The 24,451-nt window shown below is 40.4% G+C and overlaps 1 protein-coding gene across 2 annotated transcripts in view; it reads right to left on the bottom strand.

The window, feature by feature from the left end:
• Positions 1-24,451, bottom strand: part of LOC123024373 (minichromosome maintenance complex component 3 associated protein) — a 92,600-nt gene that overhangs the window by 59,470 nt on the left and 8,679 nt on the right. For both annotated transcript variants that reach the window (XM_044432018.1, XM_044432020.1), the window contains 7 exons: positions 16,150-16,228; positions 13,023-13,170; positions 11,276-11,472; positions 10,144-10,283; positions 7,392-7,589; positions 5,325-5,593; positions 2,920-3,082 (listed from right to left, as the gene is read on the bottom strand). In XM_044432018.1, the coding sequence (XP_044287953.1) occupies positions 2,920-3,082; positions 5,325-5,593; positions 7,392-7,589; positions 10,144-10,283; positions 11,276-11,472; positions 13,023-13,170; positions 16,150-16,228 (1,194 nt within the window). The remainder of the gene's footprint in view (positions 1-2,919; positions 3,083-5,324; positions 5,594-7,391; positions 7,590-10,143; positions 10,284-11,275; positions 11,473-13,022; positions 13,171-16,149; positions 16,229-24,451) is intronic.

A 24,451-nucleotide genomic window follows, 5' to 3' on the forward strand; every position in this document is an offset into this window, starting at 1 on the left:
ACGCATATCTCAACTATATAACTATTAGATGTAAACTAATGTTCTGAACTGTCAGAGGTCTAAAATGACTGGAAAGTGAAACTACCAAACATTTAAACTGTTTGGTAGTGTATGATCCATTCTGCTTCTAATCCCAGCCACTTCCTAAAATAGAGCAGGGAAAACAATTTAGCATACTATCAATCAAAGTTGGGGTGGGGGGGTTGCTACTCTAAAATAAAACCACCCTGTAGAAAAGCAAAAACAAACAAGCAAACAAAACACCCAAAGCACAAGGAATAGCACAACTTGCATTCTGCTCCAAGTTATCTTTTCTGGCGGAAGTTAAGACTGTCATAGCGCTAACCTGAGACACTGATTTCTTATTTGTAATGTTCTTCTGAATAATAAGAATAAAAAAGAAACCAGCTTGGAACACAGAATCCCTTCCATTATTTGCTATGAGCCTTGTAATCTAAAATCAGCTTGAATTCTGTTTTGTTCTTTCTCATCAAGGGCTTCTAATAGGCCAATGAAAGTGTGTGCCTTGTGCTGAGCATTCAAGACAGATTAAGGATTCTGCTGGTCTACCATCCACCCCGCTGCCCACCAGACTCCCTGCCTGAACTGATGGAAGTGGTCTTGGAGTTGGTGTTGAAGACCCCCAGGGTGATGGTTCTGGAGGATCTTAACGTCCAAGCCAAGGCTGCTTTATCCAGGATGGGTCAGGACTTCATGGAAACCATAACAACCATGTGTCTTAACATGTTACTGGCCTGACACATGTAAAAAGACACACTCTTGATCTGGTCTTCTCAAGTAGGTGATCTAGAAGTTAATTAACATAACCTCCATTATCATGGTCAGATCACTTCCTTTTGAGGCTTAGACTTTTGGCCCCTTTCCCCCTCTGTAGGGGGTGGGAGACCTCTTAAAACGGTCCACCCCCAGAGGCTAATGGATCTGGATGGTTCCCAGAGTCTGGGGGAGTTTCTGACTAGTATGGCAGGGACTTCTGTTGAAACTCAAGTCTCTCTGTGGAATAGGGAGATAACGGGTGGTTGACACAATCGTACCCAAGTGCCCTCTTCCCTTTAGCAGAGCCCAGCCAGCTCCTTGGCACACGCCTGAGTTGAAGGCAATGAAGAAAGCGGGGAGATGGCTAGAGTACTGTGGAGGAAAACTCGTGCAGTGTCAGGTCAAACATGACTAGAGCTCACTATCGTGCCTTCCCCGTGGCTGGCAAGGGGACAAAGAGGCAGTTCTTTTCCATCAGTACTGCATCTTCTCAGTGCAGTCCAGCAGAGCTTTTCTGGGTGATTCAAGTCCTTTTACAATCTAGGCCAAAGAAAGAAACTATGGAACCCTTGGTAGCATTCTGTGATGAATTTGCATAGAACTTTGTCTGGATTTGTCATGAACTGGACACCAAAATTAATACATCTCCAGTTAACAGAGGTATCCAGAGCACCATCTGGTCCATTTTTGTTGGATGAGTTTCAGTTATTGAGGCCTGAGGATGTGGACAGGGCGCTCGGTCATGCCTTGCCTACTTTTATTTATTTATAGCATTTGTATGCCACCCCATAGCCAGAGGCTTTCTGGGCGGCTCACAGACCAATCATAAAAACCTGAGTTAGATGAAAACGAGAGGGAGAGCTGAGTGTAATTACCTGAATGTTTGACCCTTGCCCATCATGGCTTTTTATTAAAACTGAAGAAGTGATTTGTACCTGGCTCCAGGAGTCTGTAAATGCCTCCTTGAAAAAGGGAGTGGTGCCAGCCTCTTTAATTAAAGCAAAAAACTGAAAAAAACTAACTTGGAATCAGAAGATATTAATAACTAAAGGCCTGTAGGAACAGGCTGAACAGCTCCAAGTACTCCTGAATAAAACTATCTAGAACCATCTCAATCAGACTTTAGCCCTGGCTTTGGAACAGAGACTGCCTTGGTCACCCTGTGCAATGACTTCTGCTGCGACAGAGACTCTTGATTCTCCTGGACCTCTCAGCAATTTTAAATATCAACAAGTCATGGTATCCTCCTGGATAGGTTGGTTGGGTTGGGAGTAGGAGGTACTGCATTGCAATTGCTTCCACTTCTAGTTGACTGGCTGATCCCAGAGGGTGGTGCTGGGGGATTATTGCTCTGCACCATGGCAATTATGTAATGGGGTACCACTGGGCCCTATTTTATCCCCCATGCTATTTAACATCTACCTGGAATTTCTGGGGGAGGCTGAGATGCCATCAATATGCAGATGACACTCAGCCCTACCTCTCTTTCTCATCAAACCCAGGTGAGGCATTAGCAAAAATGTGTTCAAATACGTCAAACAGATGTTGGAAATGTAAACAAAAGCCTGGTACTTTTTACCACATGTGATGGACCTGTGATAAAGCAAAGAAATACTGGGTTAAAATACATAGATGGCTTGGGGAAATGTTGCAAAGACCTGTAATATTTAAACTGAAAGTATTTCTATTAGGCATTCTTCCTGATGACTTTGATAAACAAAGCATATATTTGACTTTACAGGTAATAAACAGCAGCGAGGATTGTATTTGCACAACACTGGAGGAACGAAGAATTACCGACTGAAGAACTGATTTTAAAGAAGATACTGGACTGTGTGGAAATAGACAGACTGACTTTGCCCCTTAAGGAAAAAGAAGATAGACACTACTATCAAACTTGGGACTTTTTTATCACTGGTTAGAGAAATGAGATTATATTTAGGGCTGAAATATACATTAACTGTAAAGAGAATAAGATAACAACCCTGTATGTCTGATGTCTTTGGAATAATTATTGTTTTATTGGTAGAAAATAATAAAAACTTGAAAAAAGTACTAATATATGGACATTCTAGAAATATAAGAAATGCACATTCTGGATTTCCCCTCCCTCAGTATCACTTTGGAAGTGCTATTTCTTACCTGACTAAAATAACAATGTAGCAAGCAAGCATTCAGGTAAGATGCTGTCTGCACAAGTTTGAAAAATCGGACAAAATTATTGCTGTTTAATGCAGCAAAGGCTTGAACAGCGAATCTAACTTCAGTGGAGTTCCGGACGGCTTGACGAAACTGTTGCACTTCTCTGTTTAGACAAAGGAGGATATGAATTAGCTTACTTTAATGACGGATGCTACCATGTAGAGCACACATATAGAACATGCAACAAGAAACATATAGCTACTTAGACTCCAAATTATGGTTGGACAACTGGTACCCCTCCAGATGTTTTAGAAACAAAGTGAGTCAGAAGGGGCTTCCCAGGCCATCTAGTCTGATCCCTAGAACAAGTCAGCTCCACTCATATAATGTCCAACATGTGAGTGTCCATTTTTTCCTTGAGCACCCTCACTGATGGGGCCTCCACCACCTCCCATGGAAGCCCAGTCCATATCCTAGTGGTCCTAACCATCAGGAATTACTTCCTGACATCCAACCCTGTGACACCATTTGACACCCCTTCACATACCTGTATGTTGCTATAAGTTCCCCTCTGAATCTACTCTTCTCCAAGTAGAAAAGTCCCAGGTCCCTCAATTTCATCTCATATGGCACCGCCCTCAATCTGGTTGTGTTGTGACCTGCGCTGAATTTGCTATGTCCCTCTTGTAATGCGGAGCCCATAATTGGACACAGTATTCCAGTTGCGGGCGCACCAGAGTCTTACAGAGTGGTACCAGCACCTATCTTGTTCTGGAAGCCATGCCTCTGGCTATACATCCAGTAGTAGTCCCATCAAGGGTCACCATTGGTCACACTGGTTTTTATTTGATTCATTTGAAAGCCACTCTTTAGCATTGTGCTCACTGGGAGGCATTACAATAAAAGCACCAATAAATAACATAAATAAAATGATACAATTAAAATATTATAATAAAATTGCATATGCATAGTCAAGTAAAAATAAAACATACATTAATATAATTAAACCAGTGCAATTAGGTTAGGCCTGATGGAAGTTGTATGCCAAAATAACTAGAGGAGCACAAATGAACCAGCCCTGCATTAAATTCACACAGTATCATGCTCCGATGCAGCTGCAAGTATCCTCTTCCAGTCCCCGATGCAGCTGGAGTATCCAAATATTTGTTTGGATATTCCTGAAACAAACTAATTATTTTTTACTACTCAAAGGTTACTTAATCCCAGAGAGATGCTTGCCTTAGCTTCCTATAAAAGAACAATGACTGGTAGCATCTTAAAGATAAGCATATTTATCATGGCACATGTCTTCTTGAACTGGAGTCTATTTCATCTTATATATGAAGAGTTATCCTTGATTTGGAGATAAGTATGTATGCATGCATGCTCACACTTATAGAGAAAATGTCTGCTGTGCTGCTGAAAGGCCTTGAGATAAAGGAATAAGTCTACATACAGAATGTACTTCCTGAATCTCATTGCTTTGTAGCCAGTCTAAAGTTTGTTTGTTTTTTCTGATTGATATCCTGCCTTTTTCCTACAAAGGGCTGAAGGCAGCTTACATCATTCTCCTCCTCCATCTTATCCCCACAACAACCCTGTGAGGTAGGTTGGGCTGAGAGTGTGTGACTGGCCGAAAGTCACCCAGTTGGCTCCATGGTCGAGCGGGGACTCGAACCCAGGTCGCCTGAGTCCCAGTCCCACGCTCTTAACCACTACGCCACACTGGCTCTCTCCTTTCCTTTTTACTTAATATCCACCATACATCCAATGAATCGTGCTGAAGTTCATATAAGTGCACAACATAATAAATCAATAAATGATAAACCTGTTAGTTATTGAGTTATCTCAAGACACTTGGTTTAGTTTCTTTAGAAAAGACTACATTTTTCTTTTCTCTTTTTGGCATGTTTTTGCAAAGATCTTGCCTGCAGGTTTATGAACATGGATGAATGATCTAGACCTTATTTCTTCATCTCCTTTATTAGAACATAAGGAAGACCAAGAAGAGACAATCACCATGTCACTGTAGTCAGCAGCAGGTACGAAGAAGAAGTCTTTCACTTGATCAATTCTTTCTTGGGTATTTATAAAACAAATATAGTTATGTTGTTGACTCCCAAGAGAAACCATAGATTATTATCAACAATGAGTTAGAAATTCTTTACCCATATACTTGAAATGTAAAAAGACTGGTGTCTGGATGGCTCTGCTCTAAGTCAGACTGAGTGGACTTTTCTCTCTCAACACTGATTGTGTGACAGTATTATAAAATAATAAATCTTCTCTCTTAAAAAGTGAACACTTCCAGCCATTTTGTAGTTTTGTAAAACTTCTGCAAATATTGCAAGTGAAAAAAAACCCTAAATCCATAACATGTATAACATAATCATTAAAAGATTCACCTGAGAATATCACCCTTGTTAAGGTTCAGAAGAACATTATATCCCCTGAATTCTGCTTCATTCTTGCAGTAAATACCCTTGTTTGAAAGGTCCTGATACATTTCCTTCAAGCTCTGTAGGCATTTAGTCATGTTCTCATTGTTGATTTTTGCATCAAAAGATGACATAGGCTCCTCACATAAATGGTGAGAACAGTGGATATGAAAACGGGTACATTTCTCAATCAAGGAAACCGTCAGAGGACAGCAGAGATGTTGCTGCGTTATATCCTGGTCAAATATAAAAGTGGAAAAACTGCAGACATTTTTAATTATAGTTACTATACAATGCTCCCTTCTGCAATTTTCAAAATCAAGACATCGTCATCTCAAACATTACTACTAATGAATTGCTTAACACAACAATAATTATCCTAGATACTCATGGATCCCATCCCAAGGATTCTATGATGAGAGCAGTAATAGCCTACAGTTCACTTTATCTCATCCAGTGACACTGGTTTAAGAACTCTTAAAGTTACATGAAATACTAGTTTCTCTCTACCCAGCACTGGTTAGGCCTCATCTGGAGCACCATGTCCACCTCTGAACTCCATGGTTTAAGAAAGATGCAAACAAACTAGACAAGATTCAGAGGAGGGTAACAAAGATGGTTCAGAGATTCATCTTCCGTCCGTCCGTCCGTCCTTCCTTCTTTTCTTGTACAATTGAATTTCTTAATACTTTTTTGGGAGGGCTAGTTTTTCCATAGTTGGACAGATGAGAAGGCTTGCCTGGACAATGCCATGATAAGGCACCAACAATGGATAATGACCAAGAGAAGTAGCAAGTAGCATTCACTTGACAGCTGTCAAACAGAGCTCTCAAGGGAAAACAAAGCCACAAGTGATCTTTCCTCACCAAAGGGCATAGCAACTTTCCCACAGATTCGCAATGAGATCCTCAGGGTTATTAGTCCTCTCCTCACAGTTCTCAGTGCCCATATTTTATTTCACTTTTCCCAGTCTCCAAGTACAGGGAAAGTAAAGATGGTGAGGCTGCCCACTTTTTGCAAGCACTTCTTTCAACAACTCTTAAAAGGTAGGTGTTTCTTTTTAAAACGCTCTGGCAAATCTCTCATTTTCTTTTCGGCAGGAAAACAAACAGCCATGAATCTGTGTATATGCAAGATCATACCCAAAACTCTATCCAGTCTAGCATTCTGTTCCTTCAGTGACAAATTATTATGATACTGCAAATATGACACTATCACCCTCTTATCTGTGTTCCACAGCAACTAGCACTGAGAAGCAAACTGCCTTTGATCCTGGAAATAATATAGCTATCATCACAACTAAGCATTTGTTCAATTCCTTTTTAAAGTTGTCCCAAGTTGGAGGCCATCCCTCCATCCTGTTGCACCAGAATGCTTATTAAGTACTCTGTGTAGATGCCATTCCTGGATCTGTCCTAGATCTCCTACTAGTCAGCTTTATTGGATGATCTCAGGTTTCCCTGTCCACTCTCGCCAGGCCATTTTATATACCTCTATCATGTTCACTGTTTCTTACCTTTTTTTCAGCTAAGAAGCCCCAAACATTATTTGGGAACAATGGGAAGGAAGTTCCTCAAGCCCCTTGTAATATCCTTTTTGAGATGTGGTGTCTATGGTCATGCCACAGATTTGTATAAATGCTTTATGACACTGTAAGTGTTATTTTTGATAACTCTCCTGAATATTTTATAGTAGAGTCAACATTTTCACTGAGTTACCCATTACAATACCAACATGTCTTTTTTGATCAGTCACCACAAGATCAGAGCCCATTGGCTTGGATGTGATCAGGGGTCGAATCCAAGTGTGCTTAAGACACAGATTTTTTTGCTTTTAAAAAGTACCTGTCTGTGATAATTTGGTAAAATTGCTATAGTTCAATAAAATGTAACCAAAATAAATACTGTTAAATATATGAAAGAGTAGACTTTTAAACTTTGCACTACCACCACCTCATCTAAGTGTTTGGGTAAGACTAGCAAATAACTACTGTCTTACATCATCAGACTCAAGGGCTTTCCCAAAAGCATTTACCTTTCTTATCCCACGAGTTCTATTCCATACAAAATCGTACCACTCTCGGTAGCACCCTTCTCCTTTATCCATGATTTGAGTTACTAAATAGTCCATGGTCATATTCAACACCTCAGAAGGTCTCAGTTCATGTGGTAAAGGTTCTTCTTGGTCTGCTGAAGATCTACTGTATTCCTTAATTGCTGCTGTATGGTCAACCTCGGAAAAGAAAAACAAAATAAAAATGAACTATGAATAAGGATTACCTTATTCAGCTGCATTCCATTCAAGCCAAGATCTGAAAAATATTTGCCCCTGTTTACATCTCTCAAGAAAGTTAGTAACTGCTAACAGTTCCCACTTCTATTTATCCTTATACTAGAAGTGTTAGCTACGAAAATAAGACAAGACCCAAACAGTTAAAGGCCTGAAAGGAGATAGTGAAGAATACAAAATGAAAGGCTATGCTGAGGATGTGGTTTGATTATTTTAAACCTACGTCTATCAGTGCAACATATAAAGGACCAAAATGAAAAATTATTCCTGTTATAAAATTAACAAGAGAAAAATGAAAATTATTAAAATCTGTAATGAAACAAGAAGATACACTATTTCAAGATAAATATAAGCTAATGTGGATGAAGATGCAGAGCAACGTACAACAATGGTCAAAATTAAAAGTATCAAGGTTGGGGAGAATTTTCATTATAAAAATTAATGTTTTACCTAAACTACATTTTATTCCCAATGATACCAATTTCTAGACAGGGAAAAAGACAACTGAATGTACTTTTATGTGGAAAGGGGAAAAGCCAAGGATCAGATTTAAAGACTGACAAGATGAAAAAGAGAGAAGAGGCCTCACAGTATCCAATATTCAATTACATTACTGTCTGGCAAGTCTGGTTTGGATTAAAGATTGGATTATAAATCCTAATGAGAGACTAGTAAAATTGGAGACAACCGATTTCAAAGAATAATAATACACAGTTGCTTATGGACAAAGGAATTCATGAAAAAAGCTTTAATACCAAATAACAGTCACATACTCAGAGATGGTCTAATAAAAGTTTGGTATTCCTTAGGAAAAAGAATTAGTCCACCAATTTCTCTTCCCCAATTGAAGCATATTATGATAAGTACTTAAGGAAAAATAATGATTTTATAACATATGGAAATGTGATTGACCAACATGGAAGAATTAAGCCATGGCAAGAACTAAAGGATGAAGGAAAAAAATATAAAATGATTTCTTTACTAGCAATTGGTATCAAGACTGAAAAGAGAAATCCAAACAGGGAAAGGTATTATAAGAGACCTGATGAACTTTGAAAATTTGATTACACAGCAAAAAGATAATTTACTAGGACTAATTTATAAGCAAAAACTCCAATATGATACTGAGACTGAGCAAGTTAAAATATGCATGATGAACTGGATGCAGAATTTTCAAGAAGAAATACAATTCCATCAATCCTCCAGGCTGTCAGGAAGGGGTCCTGATGTGGGGATGGAGCACTCTGCCCCCATCCTGGGACAGGAGGTTGTGCTGTAGTGGAAGGTGAAGGTACAGTATATCACAGAAGTGAGTACACCCCTCACATTTTGTAAATATTTTATTACATCTTTTCATGTGACAACCCTGAAGAAATGACACTTTGCTACAATGTAAAGTAGTGAGTATACAGCTTGTATAACAGTGTAAATTTGCTGTCCCCTCAAAATAACTCAACACACAGCCATTAATGTCTAAACCGCTGGCAATAAAAGTGAATGGGTCACTTTGCCATCCTGATAGCAGTAGACCTGCTTACTAAGATGGCCCACTTCATTCCTCTTCGCCAAATTCCTAACATGTCACAGACAGCCCACTGGTTCCTCACTCACATCTTCTGCTTCCATGGTCTACCTGTCATAGTTATTTCTGATAGAGGGCCTCAGTTCACCTCCTGCTTCTGGGTCATCTTTCTTGAACTCCTGAGCAATCAGAGGTGGTTGTTGTCAGCCTACCACCCACAGACAAATGAACATACAGAATGGATCAATCAGATTTTGGAGCAGTACCTCACTGGGGGCTGAGTTCAAAAATACAAAGCCACTATTTGAACACAAATAAAGCAGTGCTGGAGGTCAGCTCTTCAGTATGCAGCATGCCAGCCTCTTGAGTGACACATCAAAAATAAAACAAAATCCAGACCAAGTGTGGGGGAGAGCCTGCCTGGTGCCAAGAGTGCTATTTATGAGCACAGTGATGCCCATGGACACCATGTTTGAGAACCAGATACATCAATTCACTTACTTTTCCTTACTTTCCTGCCCCTTCCCTGACAGTACACTGCCTTAAATATCCATGCCTGCTGGGGGACTCGGAGAAAGCAGAGTGCGGTGCAGGGAGAAATTAATTTATAACCTAATATTTTACTGTATGGTAGGGAAATTGTGAGTGCAGATAATTCCTTACCTGTCTGTTAGTGGTCCTGCTTTCCTAATCTTACTGATAGGTATAGGACAACTACCTGTGTGTCTTACCAGAGAACAAACACACACACACACACACACACACGAAAATTTCATCTTGCCTGGATATTGTCAATACAAAGAATAAATTTCAAGCCACACACATTAAAATCATGCCAAGAAACTGCAGTGTAGTTAGAAGATAACTCAGATCTTTTCTTAGCTGCAAAATCACCATGTATCCAAGCACAAATAATGACAAGGTTATTCCTGAAATGGATCTCAGCAGCATGAGCCATGGAAGATTTTTGTTTACCTTGTCAGTTCCTGGTAGCACTTCAAAGAAACTAAGTTGTTTTCTTGTCTCTCTCATGTAACGTTCTTTTTCTGGACACATGTCTGGACATGTGCCAACAAAGGTTTTAGCTTTGCCAAGATCTATTTGTTTTACTCGCGCTAAGGAAGAGAGAAATTAAAGATTAGATAATATGCCTCTTAAAGGATTTTGTTTGCACTTATTAGGAAAAAGGTTAATGTTCATGAAAACACCAGTCTTTACAATGACCAAGCAGCAAATCCAAGCCATGGATTCAATGTTTAAATCCAACTGACCCCCCTTCACATACATACTAAACTGGATTAGCGCTGCTTCTCTTTCATAATGATATGGGCAGAAGATATTTTCTGGGGGGAAATATACTGTTTTACTTTTCCATTAAAATTTTCCAATTTCTAAATAGGCATTTTTTCAGAATATTAATCAGTAATTAATGAATGGGCACAATACCACTCAACGGAGTAATTTTATGAAAATGTAATTAACTGCAGCCTTGTTCTTATACTCCATCCATATGAAGGAAAGCCGGACTGCAGCTGCTGGCCATGTCTCATCAGCTTTGTCCCAGTCCACAGTTGGTTTTTCTTGATCTCACATATAGTTGTATGAAGATATATACCACCCTCATGTGCTAAACATCTGCTAAGAGGCCTCCTAGGACTGGCTGCCAGGCATCACCACATCACCAGGGCAAGGAAGCAAAAAAAATCTGAACTTTAGATGGCGCTCTGGATTCTAACCTTGCCAGAGGTGTTTTTTCCCTGACCTACTTCTGAAATCATTGCTGTTAGAAGAGTTCTGTTAAGTAATCAAACAGTAGGATTAGCTTTCTTGTTTTATTCCAGTGATCCACCAAGGAATCAAGATACTTGGGATGAAGACACTAGGCACCCTACTATTGCTGCTATAATTTTGCCCTTTCCCTCTTCTTTTCTGTATTCCTAGTCAACCCTCTCAATTTTCCCTTTGTTTTAGTGAACTTTTATTCTGATTTGGTGTTTGGGTGAGTTGTGCTGCTAAATCTGATGTCTAGGACCCAGGGCTGGATCCAAGCACTGGGCTGTTTTGGTCCAGTTCCTTCTGGCCTTTTGTTACAATCAACAACTCTTACCTTGCCTCATGATCTTATCTCTCTGGTCTAAAAGGCGATATTTGTCTTCAGATGTTTCTGCCACCATGCCTATGAGGTTGTTCAAACTGGATGTTGGCAATTCTAAGTTCTCTGAACAATGTCCTTCAGGTCCAGAATCAAAGGTTAATGCTTCGAACTGAAGAGACTTTTTAAGGCCAGACTTCTTAGCTAGAGAACTATTAAAAGAAACATTGTGAGCAGTGGTTCTCCTCTCAAGTAAACAGACTTATTCTAAGCTTCTTTTCCAAAAGACTTTATTGTTACACGCTTCTGAGAACACACAGATTGAAATGTTAGGTCATCTCTAATATTCCTCTTTCCCAGCCTTTCTTGTAGCCCTTTTGGCATTTGGCTCCTGTGTACAGAGCACTGTAGAGTCATGCCCACCGCCTTTGTTCTTCCCCTTTCTCACCCAATTGAACCTCCCACCAGTGCAGTCACCTAACAACCAGCGCCACTTTTACAGGAGGAAGGACCTCCTTGTCAAACAGACTGCTCAGCGGTTTGGAGGAGTCTGCCATGCTTAAGGCGCATTACCACAAGACAAATTTCAGGCGGTCTGCCTGTTGCTTTTTAAAAGCTTAGAAATGTGCACATGTTTCAACAATGTGCCCCTCGCCAAGGCAACGGAGGCAGCAGGAGTGGCCATCCACAGCTGGCAAGTGAGTGGCGCATGGAGAACAGCAGTGGAAAGCCAGGTCACAGCCATGCACAGTTGAAAAATTGGGAAAGGGTGATACACATGAAGGGAGGAAGAGAGAGAAGTAAGGTTAAATCTCCTTCCCTCTGGTTAGAAAGAGATCAGCAATACAACCTCGAGATGAGGCTGGAGAGGAAAAAAGTAAGAAGAAAAGGATGTTTAAGAAGAAAAAGCTCTATCTATTTTTTTGTTTGTTTGTTTTAATCAAGAGGTAGAGAGCAGGGGGGAAAGGGAAAACGCATGAGTTGGATGAGATCTGATCAGTGATGCAACTGCCGGAGTGCCGTGACACTGAGCTATGGAAGTTTTATCCTAATCTAGGCCTTGCACTCCACGGCGAGCCCATGTGTATGATTACACAGAATTGATGAACAAGAATTACAATGGACTGGTTTATCCAGGATCTGCAACAATACGTTGCTAAAACTAATCCATACAATTGAACGATTCAACCCTATATTGAAAAACAAAGAAGGCAGCACATTGGAAAAAGCTGAAACAGTCAAGAGAAGCAGTCGATCATAAAATCATAGAACAGTAGAGTTGGAGGGGGTCATGCAGGCTATCGAGTCCAACCCCCAGTAGTTGCAGGACACCATGTTACACCATCCCACTCAGATGGCTGTCCAGTTTTTTCTTGAATGTCTCTACAGTAGGAGAGCCCACCACCTCTCTAGGCAGCTGGTTCCACTGTTGTATTGCTCGGACAGTGAGGAAGCTTTCCTAGTCTGAATCTGGGTTGTCGCAACTTGACTTGATTATTCCGTGTTCTACGCTCTGGAAGGTCAAGAAGAAATCTTGACCTTCCTTTTTGTGACAGCCTTTGAGGTACTTCTAGAGGGATATCCTGTCCCCTCTCAGTCTTCTCTTCTCAAGGCTGAACATGCCCAGTTCTCTGTCTCTCCTCATAGGGCAGTGTTTCCAAACCCTGCATCATTTTTTTCTTGCGCTCCTCAGGACCCTTTCCTCTGGCAATGTATATTCACACATATTATTTCTTTCAGAAGACTAACAATGAACACATACCTCTTATTTGAAATGTTTCCACTACCACTGGAACGGATTAAAGATTTACCATGGGGAGGATGTTGATGACTCGGCAGGTCATTGCTTTGCCTCCCATCACTTTCATCGGCTTTCTGTTCCTTAGACGAATAGTCTTTCTTATTTGGACCTTTGCAAAATTAATAACATCAACAACTTGTGAACAACCTTAAACTTTTAAAAACTATTGTTATTGATTCAATATAAATGTACAGCAGTTCAATACAATGCTTAAGTACAATGCTTTAATCTCCTGCAAGACACAGACCTTTTCTGCCTAAGTCCACTTAAATAGCAGATAGGACCCAGCCAATAAATTTAAATAAATATAAAATGGGGGGGGGGTGACTTCCAGTAATCGCACAAATTGCAGAAACAAGAATTAGCAAAAATTGATCAAGACTGGAAAACAGCATCAGAAGGAGATGATCAAGAAGGTAAAGATGATGATGTTGGAGCTGTTGGTGAATGTTTCCCAATTCAAACTATTAGACCTGTGGAAGAAGAAAGATCAAAACAGGCAGATGAATAGGTGGCAAGAAAAAGGGGAAGAAGGAGAGATGATGCAGGAAACAGATGGAAAGGTTGGGAGTGAAAATATTAAACGAAATTATATTAAATGGAGTTTTTTTTCTATATTGTTTTTCTTTATGCGTGCACACATATACACTTACATACACACACAGATTCCTTTTTTCTAATTCCATCTTCCTTTCTGTTGGAGACATACAGGTATGTGAGGGGGTGTCACATGGAGGTGGGTAGAAACCTGTTCTTCCCTGCAGAGGAATGCAGGACACACTCTGACAGAGCCAAGCTCAGGGAACCAAGGCTCAATCTGGATGCCAGGAAGCGCTTCCTGACAGTTAGGACCCCGAGGGTATGGAATGGGCTTCCATGGGAGGTGGTTGAGGCCCCATCAGGGAGGGTGTTCAAGGATAGGCTAGACATGCTCATGGTGGGCATGTCGTGAGCGGAGCTGGCTGGAGCCAGGGGTCAGACTAGATGGCCCGGGAGACCACCTTCTGACTCGCTCTGTCTCTATGTTTCCTTTCTTGCCTTCATTTTTCTCTATGTCATTATAAGAAGATATACAATTTAAGACTGAATGTAACAACAGACATGGATGGTAATTAAAAAGATGATAATTGGGAGACAATAATACAGAGTAAAATACAGGGAATAGAAATATGATGTACAGATGATTAAACAGTGTAAATTAGGTTTCTAAGAGGAATGGGATTAATTAGTAATAGTTAATGAAGTGACAGAGACATTAGGACATGGAGCCAGTAGTTTGTCTCCTCCTCCCTCCACTAAAATATTTTGGTGACACCTAGGAGAACATCTCTTTGGGGGAAGAAGGGAGAGATACTAGGTATGTGTTGGGGTAAAGGGAAATTGGATGGGTGGATAGTATTATGAAGTTATAATAATACTTTTCCTCTTTTTCCTTTTATTTAGGTGTTAGAAGTTACACAAAGGACCAATAAGGATGCATGTCTTCAACAGGATATGGTTAAAATGATGAGATTAGTATCCTTGAATGTTAAGGGACTAGGGAGTGTAATTAAAAAGAATCTAATTGAAGTGATGATAAATAAAGAAAAGCACATATTGTATTTTTTACAGGAGACCCATCATAAAAAGAAAGGGGTAAATGAACTTAAACTATCATGGCCAAATATTTATGAAAAGTTTTTGGAAGCTCAAAATTAAAGGGAGTAGGAATTATGATTTCTAAGAAAGCTGAGTTTAAGGTGAATAATAAAGATGAAAGAGGAAGCTATCAGGTTTTACAGGGTGAAATAAGAGAAGATTATACAATAGTTAATATCTATGCACAAAATGAAAATGTTTGTCTTAAAGCGGTTTGAGAGGAATAAGTATTAAAGAGGCATATATTCATTTCTGACTGGTTAACCTCAGTCAAAACCTCAGTTTCAACTGGATAACCTCCCAAAAAGGACAGAGGGAACACTGTAGATATAATCTACCTAGACTTTAGCAAAGCTTTCAACATAGTACAACGCGACAGTCTGATAAGCAAATTAGCAAAAACTGGACTAGATAGAAAATTATGTCCTGAGCAGAGCTGGCTGGAGCCAGGGATCAGACTAGATGGCCCAGGAGGCCCCTTCTAACTCACTCTGTTTCTACATTTCTATTAGGTGGATCCAAAATTGGCAACAGAATGAAATTCAATAGGGTCAAGTGCCAAATCCTCCACCTAGGAAAAAGAAACCAGATGCACTGATGATGGGGGATACATGGCTCAACAGAAAAGAAAAAGAAAACGAACTCGGAGTAATTGTGGACAATAGGCTAAATACGAGCCAACAATGCAACGCAGCCACCAAAGGGCAAATGTACTGTACTCTTCACTGGTCAGACCTCCTCTGGAATACTGTGTCCAGTTCTGGGCACCAGGATTTAAGAAAAATGCAGATAAATTAGAAAGGGTACAAAGGAGGGCATCAAAAATGATCCAGGGTTTGGAAACACTGCCCTATGAGGAAAGACCGAGAGAACCAGCTCCACAGAGAGGTGGTGGGCTCGCCAACACCAGAGACATTCAAAACAAGGCTGGATGGCCATCTGAGTGAAATGGTGTAAACCGCTGTCCTGCAACAGCAGGGGGTTGGACCCAATGGCCTTCATGGTCCCTTCCATCTCTAATATTCTACTCTTCCGTGATTCTTGCAGTTAAGAACATTGCAATAAGCTAGGGCTTAAGGAGATGCATCTGATCCAAATTTCACCACAGGCTTGTGCTTTCATCCCACTTTATCTGCACATCTAGTATGTGTTTTGAAGAGTTTAGAACTTTTGTGTCTTCTTTTAATTGGCCACAGTTTGCTGGATTCAGGCAACACAACAAGCTATGGTTAATCAAAAGCTGAAGCAAACATTTCCAAACTGCATCTCAGTCACAATAGAGATGAGTGTGCAGTTCATTCTTGTCTCAGTGTCCTTGGCTTGACGTTCACATGCATTCAATGTATCTTCATTAAGGACCCTACACTAAATGGGTCCTTTCCCTGAAACACAAATTCGTCATGCAAGCAGATATTTTATTAGTTTTTATAATACTCTGGTAAGAACTTACTTGGTTTCTTCTTATGCCAAAATGTCACTATCTCTTTATGTAGGTCTTTTGCTTTCTTTCTAGCCAATGCAGCAGATGCCTAAAAAAAAGAATATGCAATTGAAGGGATTGTTAAGATCAGAATGATATATAGAGTATATAACATATACTAAACAGTGGTAAACTTGAGTTTGTTCCTTCTGTTTTGTAATGAGACATCATACTTGTGATAGAAACTCCTCCAAATGAGCTTGGGTGACTGGAATAAAATTCCCAAGCTCTTCCAACAGATATCCACTCTCAATCTGAAAAAAAAGTAAGTGAAAGTACTGTACGTAGTAGGCTGCCAACAAAGTCAAAATTAAAAAGAATTAGAATAATGAGAACAGGGAATAAACCAGTAGCATAAAGAATCTAAGTACGGAAGGAAGTCTCTCCAGATTGGTATGAAACCAAATTGAGTTCCATGTCCTACCAGAATCAATAGATTCGGCTAAAAATGAATGAAGCAATATAATCTTTTTCACTGAAGAAAACATTAAATTAAGGATAATGTCCCATTTTCTTTCAGAATACAATAACCTGGAGAGGAGTATCGGAAAGCTGTGCATCACACCCAGCCTGGGCCTGTCTGCTGATGAGCAGGAAAGGGACCTATATAAGAATTCTTTGCCCAAGGCCACATTTATGGCAGCAAATGTATCTTTCCTGTAAAAACAACTGTATGTAGAAACCAAGATTCACACTGCTGGTTTACCAAAGAGACATTACAGTTGATCATGACGGACATGCACTGAGAGCCTCCTGTACCCAGACACGCTTCCGTCTTTCGATTTTCCAATCAGTCAGGACAGGTAAGGATCAAGTGAGCAGGTCATAGGTCAAACTGAACCAAGCACCCTATCCACACCATCAGGCCACAATAGCTGAAATTAATCCAGTAGAATGGAACCAGTCAGTGCTCTGTGGTGTCCAAGTCGCTATGGATCCAAGGGACTTTACCATCAAAGTGCTGTGCAAATTTGTCACAGGGGGCTTCTGAGGGTTCAATCAGATCTCCTTTCGGGCCAGGATGTAAAAGGCCCCAAACCACCCAAAAATATCCAGTTGATGGCACTGTGAGGATGCAATGCTGGAGACAATAAAACACTTTCTTGCTGCCTTCAGCAATACAGAACAGGCTCAATAATGAGTACTGAGCTGTGTCAGTTGGATTCATTTTGATTTCTCCTCCACATCTTCCCTCCTCCTCCACTGCCCTCAGCTCTGACATATAGCAACAGAAAAGAGGGTACTTGGGAGTGATTGTGTCAACCACTTGAGTCATGTTCCACAGAATGACCTGGGCTTCAACAGGAGTGCCTACCATATCAGTTGGAAAATCCTCCAGTCTTCTGGAATGCATCAGCCTTTGGAAATGGATCATCTTAATGAGCCCCCTTGCAGGGGAGAAAAGGTGCCAACAGTCCAAACTTCAGAAGGAAATGATCTGATCATGACTATGAGGTAGAAGTAAGCCCCCCAATTTTTAGATCACCATCTTCCTGTCCAGTTGAGAAAGCCAGGTCCAAAATATGACCTTTTATATGCATTGGGCTGATGACATGTTGAGACAAACATCCTGGGAGTTCTCAACACCAAGTCAGAGACCACCTCCACCAGCTCAGACAGGGATGCTATGGGCAGTACATCAACAGTACACCCTAATCTGTCTCAATTGTCCAACACAAGGTAAAGACACTCATAAAGCCTTGAGAGGGAGATGGACTCACAATGGACTGTGGCCACCAGCCCTCAACAGCCCCCAAGATGACGTTGGTGCTGCACCAAGTACCTGGGAGGACAGAGTTAGGAGTGGGTGACCCCACCAGCTTCATCTACCCAGGTTTCAGTAGTGCAAGCCAGGTCAGCAGCCTAATCTTAATCCACACTTAAATCATGAATGAAAAGGGTCTCATTGTAAACTGACATGGTATTAAGCAACAGTACCACGCTGCTGACTCATGTTTAGCCTGCAGTCAACCAGTACCCTGAGATCCCTTTCACAAGTGCTACTCAGAGTCATACTACTTAGAGTCTTCAGAAATGATTTAAAGTTTGAAACATCAAATTTTTCTGACTTGTAAATATTTTACACACCATTCTGTACCACCTTTCTTCCCTAACTGTCCACCTTTATCTTTTTCCATCCTCTGTTTTGACTGGTCCAGTTCTACCACCACATAAAGAATAACAACTCTATCCAGTCCGAAAAGCAGAACCAAAAGCACAGAATTTTCAAGAAGCAAGAGTCAGGCTGGACATCATTAGATGAAAAATTAATTAAATTCCGTCCATGACTTCTCTGTGTGTGCGTGTGCTACTCATTTTTATGAGTTACTCATTTTTAGGAGAATGTAGATGTAGGTTTATAGAGCTGCCCCTTCACTGAGTGTGCGGTGATACTTTTCATATCCGATAAGGAAGCATAATGCACTCCAAGATCCAATGGGAGCTTTAGGGACAGCTTCGTCTTTGATGTATGGAATGAAGTCCAAGGGACAAAACTCAGAAGTACAGCAACGTGAGTCTTGTACATGCATCTAGGGTGTTCCGTTCTTTTTTCCTATGAGGCTGAACCATGGAAAGAAGGTAGAAAATCTCCTGCAGTCTCATACACCCTAAAACATGTTCCTCTGGAACCAGCTTATTCTATTTATTTTGCCCTTCTCTAAAAAGCCATAACTGGAAGTACAAAGCACCAAAGTATGATACTCTTGCCTGAAATCAGTGACTAGACAGAGGAAATTAAAGGTCATCAACGGAACAGAGCATGTTGGTTTGAAAGATGGTTTGGTAAGCCTTTATAATGGAAACCTGACAACTGTAGAAGGAAGGAATATTACCTTCTAAGAAATTCTCCTACAACACTGGATTCTACTTTATTTCCTACTTTTGCAATTTAGTCACGTATAATTACCATGTTTGGGAATGTTATCAATTTCCACTCTTATTTGGATGTGTTATCAATTTCCTATGAATTTCTTCTTCAACATCTCCTGTTGGAGTAGAGACTTGAATTATGGTTATTCAAGTTGATATTTTTTACAAAAATTCTGATTGAAATGAGTTAGGCTAGTTTATACTCTCTTACTGTCTGTGCTACATCTTGACTCAGTATTAAATCCTCCTTCCTCTGTTTGTCATTTCCAGAGTAAAATTCTTCGACAGAAATGCCCCTTTCCAATCCACTTTAGTTTGCCGACACCAAGTACCACAATGTTTCATGTAATGCTTTATGGCTTCAGTTTGCCTTGATTCATAGTTCTCACATTCCATGTTCCAACTATGTGTGTTATGCTGCACCACACCTTCCTGTCAGCTCTGTGCACATCAGCCACTAAACTTTCACCTTTGACCAAGTTGTCACATTAGCAACAGTGCTATTCCTCTTGGTGGGCATGTCGTGAGCGGAGCCGGCTGGTGCCAGAGGGCCCAGGAGGTCCCTTCTGACTCGCTCTGTTTCTGTTTCTCTTTGTCCTTTGCTTTTCCCCAGTAGCTGGTTGACTATCATGGGAGTCTCATTTATTGCCCCATTTTGGATTACTTCATCATAGTTTTAAAGGTAGAAATTTTCAGAAGCGGTCCACCATTGCCTTCTTCTGAATACTACTAACCAGAGTTAGCTTGAGTGTCACTGTTTTCATCTGTGAAAGATCTTCTGTCAGTGTCTCCTACAATAACTGTTAGGGATATCCATTCTCTTCAGCTGATGTGATCATTCCTCCCGTAGTAGGTGGATGCATTTCAGTCTGGTTTTCCCACTCTGAAAATTCCACCTTAGGTGATCCTGCTAGGAGACCAGCCTAATGAGAGAGTCTGGCCTCCTGGTGATATTGCTTTTGGTTTATAGAATCACAGAATAGTAGAGTTGGAAGGGGCCACAAAGCCCATTGCTGTTGAAGTACACCAATGTACACCATCCCACTAAGATGGCTTCCAGCTACTTTTTGAATGTCTCTAGTGTGGGCTGGTTCGAGTCTAGGCAGTTGGTTCCACTGCCATATGGCTCTGACAGTGAGGAAGCTTTTCCTGATGTCCAGCCTGAATCTGGGTTGTCACAAAATGAAATTATTACTCCATCTCCTCCAGTCTCATAGCAGTAAGAGATCCTGACCTTCCTCTTCCTGACAGCCTTTGAAGTACTTACAGAGGAATAACATGTCCCCTGTCACTCTTCCATTCTCAAGAATGAACATGCACAGTTCCCTCAGTCTCTCCTCAAAGGGCAGTGTTTCCAAACCCTGCATTCATTTCTGTTGCCCTCCTCAGGACCCTTTCAAATTTCTCTGCATCTTTCACAAATCTTGGTGCTCACAACTGGGAACAGTATTTCAGATGGAGTCTGACTAGTGAATTAATTAATGCATCCCAAAATATAATTGCAGCTGCAGCACATTGTCAATTCTATTTGGCCTGTTGTTTACAATTACTCCAAGCTCTTTTGCTTTCTAAGTTCTGTTGAGTCACATATTTCCCATCTTGTATTGATACATTTGGTTTCTTTTTCCTAGGTGGAGGACTAGGCAGATGTCCCTGTTGCATTTCATTCTGTTGCTTTCAGCCCAGTGTTCAAGTGTATCAAGATCACCCTGGATCTTCATTCTGTCTGCTAGGGTGTTTGCTATTTCACCCACTTCTGTATTGTCTGCAAATTTGATTATCTTTCCTTGTACATCCTCATCCAAATCATTAAAAAGATGTTGAAGAGCACTGGGCCCAGGACTATGACACCCCACCAGTTACCTTCATCCATTTGGAGAAGGTACCATTGAGAAGCACTCTTTGTGTCCAATTTAGGAGCCAAGTTTGGATCCACCTAATAGTATTTCTACCTAGCCTACTTTTTGCTAATTTGCTCATCAGAATGTGGTGTGGCACTATGTTGAAAACTTTGCTAAAGTTGAGGTAGATTATGTCCACAGTGTTCCCTCTGTCTTACCCAGTCAAAAAAGTGAGATTAAATTAGTCTGACAGGATTTATTTTTGATAAATCCATGCTGACTTCTATTAATTACTGCATTTTCTTCAAGATGCTTGCAGATGGATTTTTAAATAATTTGCTCCAGAATTTTTCCAGGGATTGATGTCAGACTAAGTGGTCTATAGTTCCCAAGTTCATCTTTTCCCCCTTTTTGAAGATAGGGACAACATTAGCCCTTCTCCAGTCATCTAATTTCCAAGATTTAGCAAAGATAATAGCCAGTGGTTTTGAGAGTTCCTCTGCTAGCCCTTTAATGACTCTGGGATGGAGTTCATCGGGTCCTGGAGATATGAAAGTGTTGATTCCACCTAGGTATTCCTTGACCATGTGTCTGTCAATCTTGGGTTGCCATCTCTCACTTCCAGCCTGTACTTCCTCTCCCACATTTACCTGTGGGAGAAAACTGAGGAGAAGTAGGAATTGAGCATCTCTGCCTTTTTCTCGTTGTCTGTTATCACTCTGCCACTTAACTTTATGTCTCTGGACACCCTTCTCTTTCATGTCTTTTGTTTTGAATGTATCTGAAGAAGGCTTTCTTGTTCTTAGCATCCCTTGCTATTCTCAGTTCATTTCCTGCTTTTGCTTTCCTGATGGTATCCCTTCAACTCCTATTTGTTTATGCTCTTCTTTTGTTGCCTTACTGCTTCCATTTCCTGCATATTCTTTTTTTCCTTTCAGGTTGTCACTTAACTGTTTGTGGAGCACATGAACGTTTTCTGTTGCCTTCCACACTTCTTCCTTGTTGGAATTGTTTATAGTTGTGCTTGGAGAATCTTCTTTTTTCAAGGTTTCCCACTCCTCTTGGATTCCTTTTCCCTTAAGAGTGAGTTGTCATGGCACTTTGCATATCATTTTTTTGAGTTCATTAAAGTTGGCTTTCTTGAAGTCCAGGGTATGTTTTTAGCTTCAGTTAACTTTTATTTCCTTCATAATTGAGAATTCAAGTATCTCATGGTTGCTTTCCCCACAATGTCTGCTATTCTGCCCACCAGGTCATCCCTGCTAGTTAGAATTGACGTTAGCTGATCCTTTTGTTCCTTCCTCTACTTTCCGCTGGAGGAAGCCGTTGACAATGCATGCCAGGTATGTCTTGGAGGGGCCACGTTTGGCAGAAATTGTGTGATACGCTAAAACCCCCTCACCACATTAAAGTTCCAAGAGGGGGTCTACACCTGGAAGTAGATTTTATTCTGTTTTAGATTTTAGTTTCATGTTGTGTATTTTTATTTTATGTGTTTTTTTAACTAGACAACTTCTTTGAGTTCCATGAAAGAAACTGCAAATTTGGCAATGAAACTTATTCTATTGCTCCAATCTCCAGCAAGTATTTGCCAAAGCTGCAATACAAAACTGCTTTACCTGCAGTTTGAGCTGTGGGGAATTTTACAAATCAACAGCACTGAAGAGAATAACTCTTGTATACTCTGTCCCTATTCCAGAATGTGAATATTTTCAAGCTAGGAAGACATTTTGGAGCCACTTGCCCATTACATTATTTGCATTTTTGTTTAAAAGTGCTTTTAACAGAGTCAGGGATCTGAGTGTTACTTGTGAGATGGAGAAGCATTGTTTGTACCGAGCCTTCTTGACTGAACCATGTAGACTTAAGAAATGATAACCTACCAGGGATCCTGAATTTTTATTGGCATGGCCACCAACCAGTCAAAATGTCTTTCCTCTCCTCCAAAAAGCAGAAAGACATAAAATTTATACCTGCTTCCTCATTCTAGAAGTCCCCCACTATAATACAGCGTAAGGCTCAATTCAACATTCAAATTACTTGAATGACAAGAAAAAAGTTACAGTTAAGAATCTTTGGCAGTAAATTGCAGCACAGACAGGTTGCTTCAACTATTGGATAGTATAAAATAAATAATAAATAAGAACAGCACACAGTGAATCTGCATCCTAAGATAACAAAAGCCTAAAGAATTAAACAACAAATGGCAGAACTTCATGCCAAAAGAAACATATCTCTAGATGTTTTGGAGTTCATCTTACAACATGCCTAACCACTGGCCATGCTGGCAACAGTTTCCTAGAGCTGAGATCCAAAATATCTGGCGATCTACCCTGACTCCATACCTGAAATAGACAATTGGTTGAGATTAGCAGTACAGAGCAATACCCAACAACACTGAAATAAGCAATTCAAATGATTTCACTACCCTGGGAAAAATAGTGTCACCATGCAAATACAGTTTTGCCACCTCCTTCCTGCCTCAATCTGTTGCAGAGCTGTTTACTTTCTCCAGGATTTTTCTACAAAGAAGCTGCAATTGTAAATCAGTATGGTTAAGTGTGCACAGTTACATATTCCATGCTACTAATTTTTAGGAACATTTCAGTAACCTACAAGCATAGGGTAGGCATGTCATGAGCGAAGCCGGCTGGAGCCGGGGGTCAAAGAGGGTCCAGAAGGCCCCTTCTGACTTGCTCAGTTTCTATGTTTCCTTAAGTCCAAAGTCAAAGATAATGATGTTCACATGATTTCAGTAGTACTTCTGCCTAAGAATAAACTAGAGCAGTGGTTTTCAACCACCAGTCCGCAGGAGGTTTCCTACCAGTTTGCGAAAAAGCCCTGGGGAAGAGCTGCAGAGGGGCAGCATATATGAGCAGCAAGTCCAGCTCAGCCCACTCTTCCGGCTAAAGACGGTTGCGCTGCTCACCTAGTCAAGCAGTGCAAGACCAAAACGAGACAGCTTGGGGCCACTTGCATGGCATGCTGAGCGGGTGGCAGCAGTGGCGGTATTCTCAGAGCTGCATGTAAGGCCAGCAATTCACACTCAGCCCAGTCTTCCTGGAAACAACACTGCAGCCATGACTACCAAGTATTCTTGAAAAGAAGCAACTGCAGATTTCACATTAGCCTTATTTGAATTAAACACTGCTCTCTAAAAACATTCACTTGTATTTAATAACTTTTAATGTCAATGTTTTATTCATTTATTAGCATTTTCACTGCTCGGTTTCTGGTTATTTTAGAGAATTATCATTTTTGTATTATATTTAAAAACTAATACAAAAAATACTATATTATGTATATAATGCTTTTTATTTCTGCCTCAGCAGTCCTGGAAAAAAAAATCCTATTTTTGCTGGTCTCCAGCTGTAAAAAGGTTGAAAACCACTGAACTAGAGTGCTTATTGTTAGATAAAACCCAACCCATTTCATAGTTGCTGACATTTTACATATTAAAAGAAACATCAATGCATTTCTAGCAGTAGGGATAACTGGTGGGAATCTCAAATAAACCTCAGATAGAACACTCCTGTAAGTAGCCCACACATGTAAATGTT

The sequence above is a fragment of the Varanus komodoensis genome, unplaced genomic scaffold, assembly GCF_004798865.1.
Source record: "Varanus komodoensis strain SLA01 unplaced genomic scaffold, ASM479886v1 scaffold23, whole genome shotgun sequence".
NCBI lineage: Eukaryota > Metazoa > Chordata > Lepidosauria > Squamata > Varanidae > Varanus > Varanus komodoensis.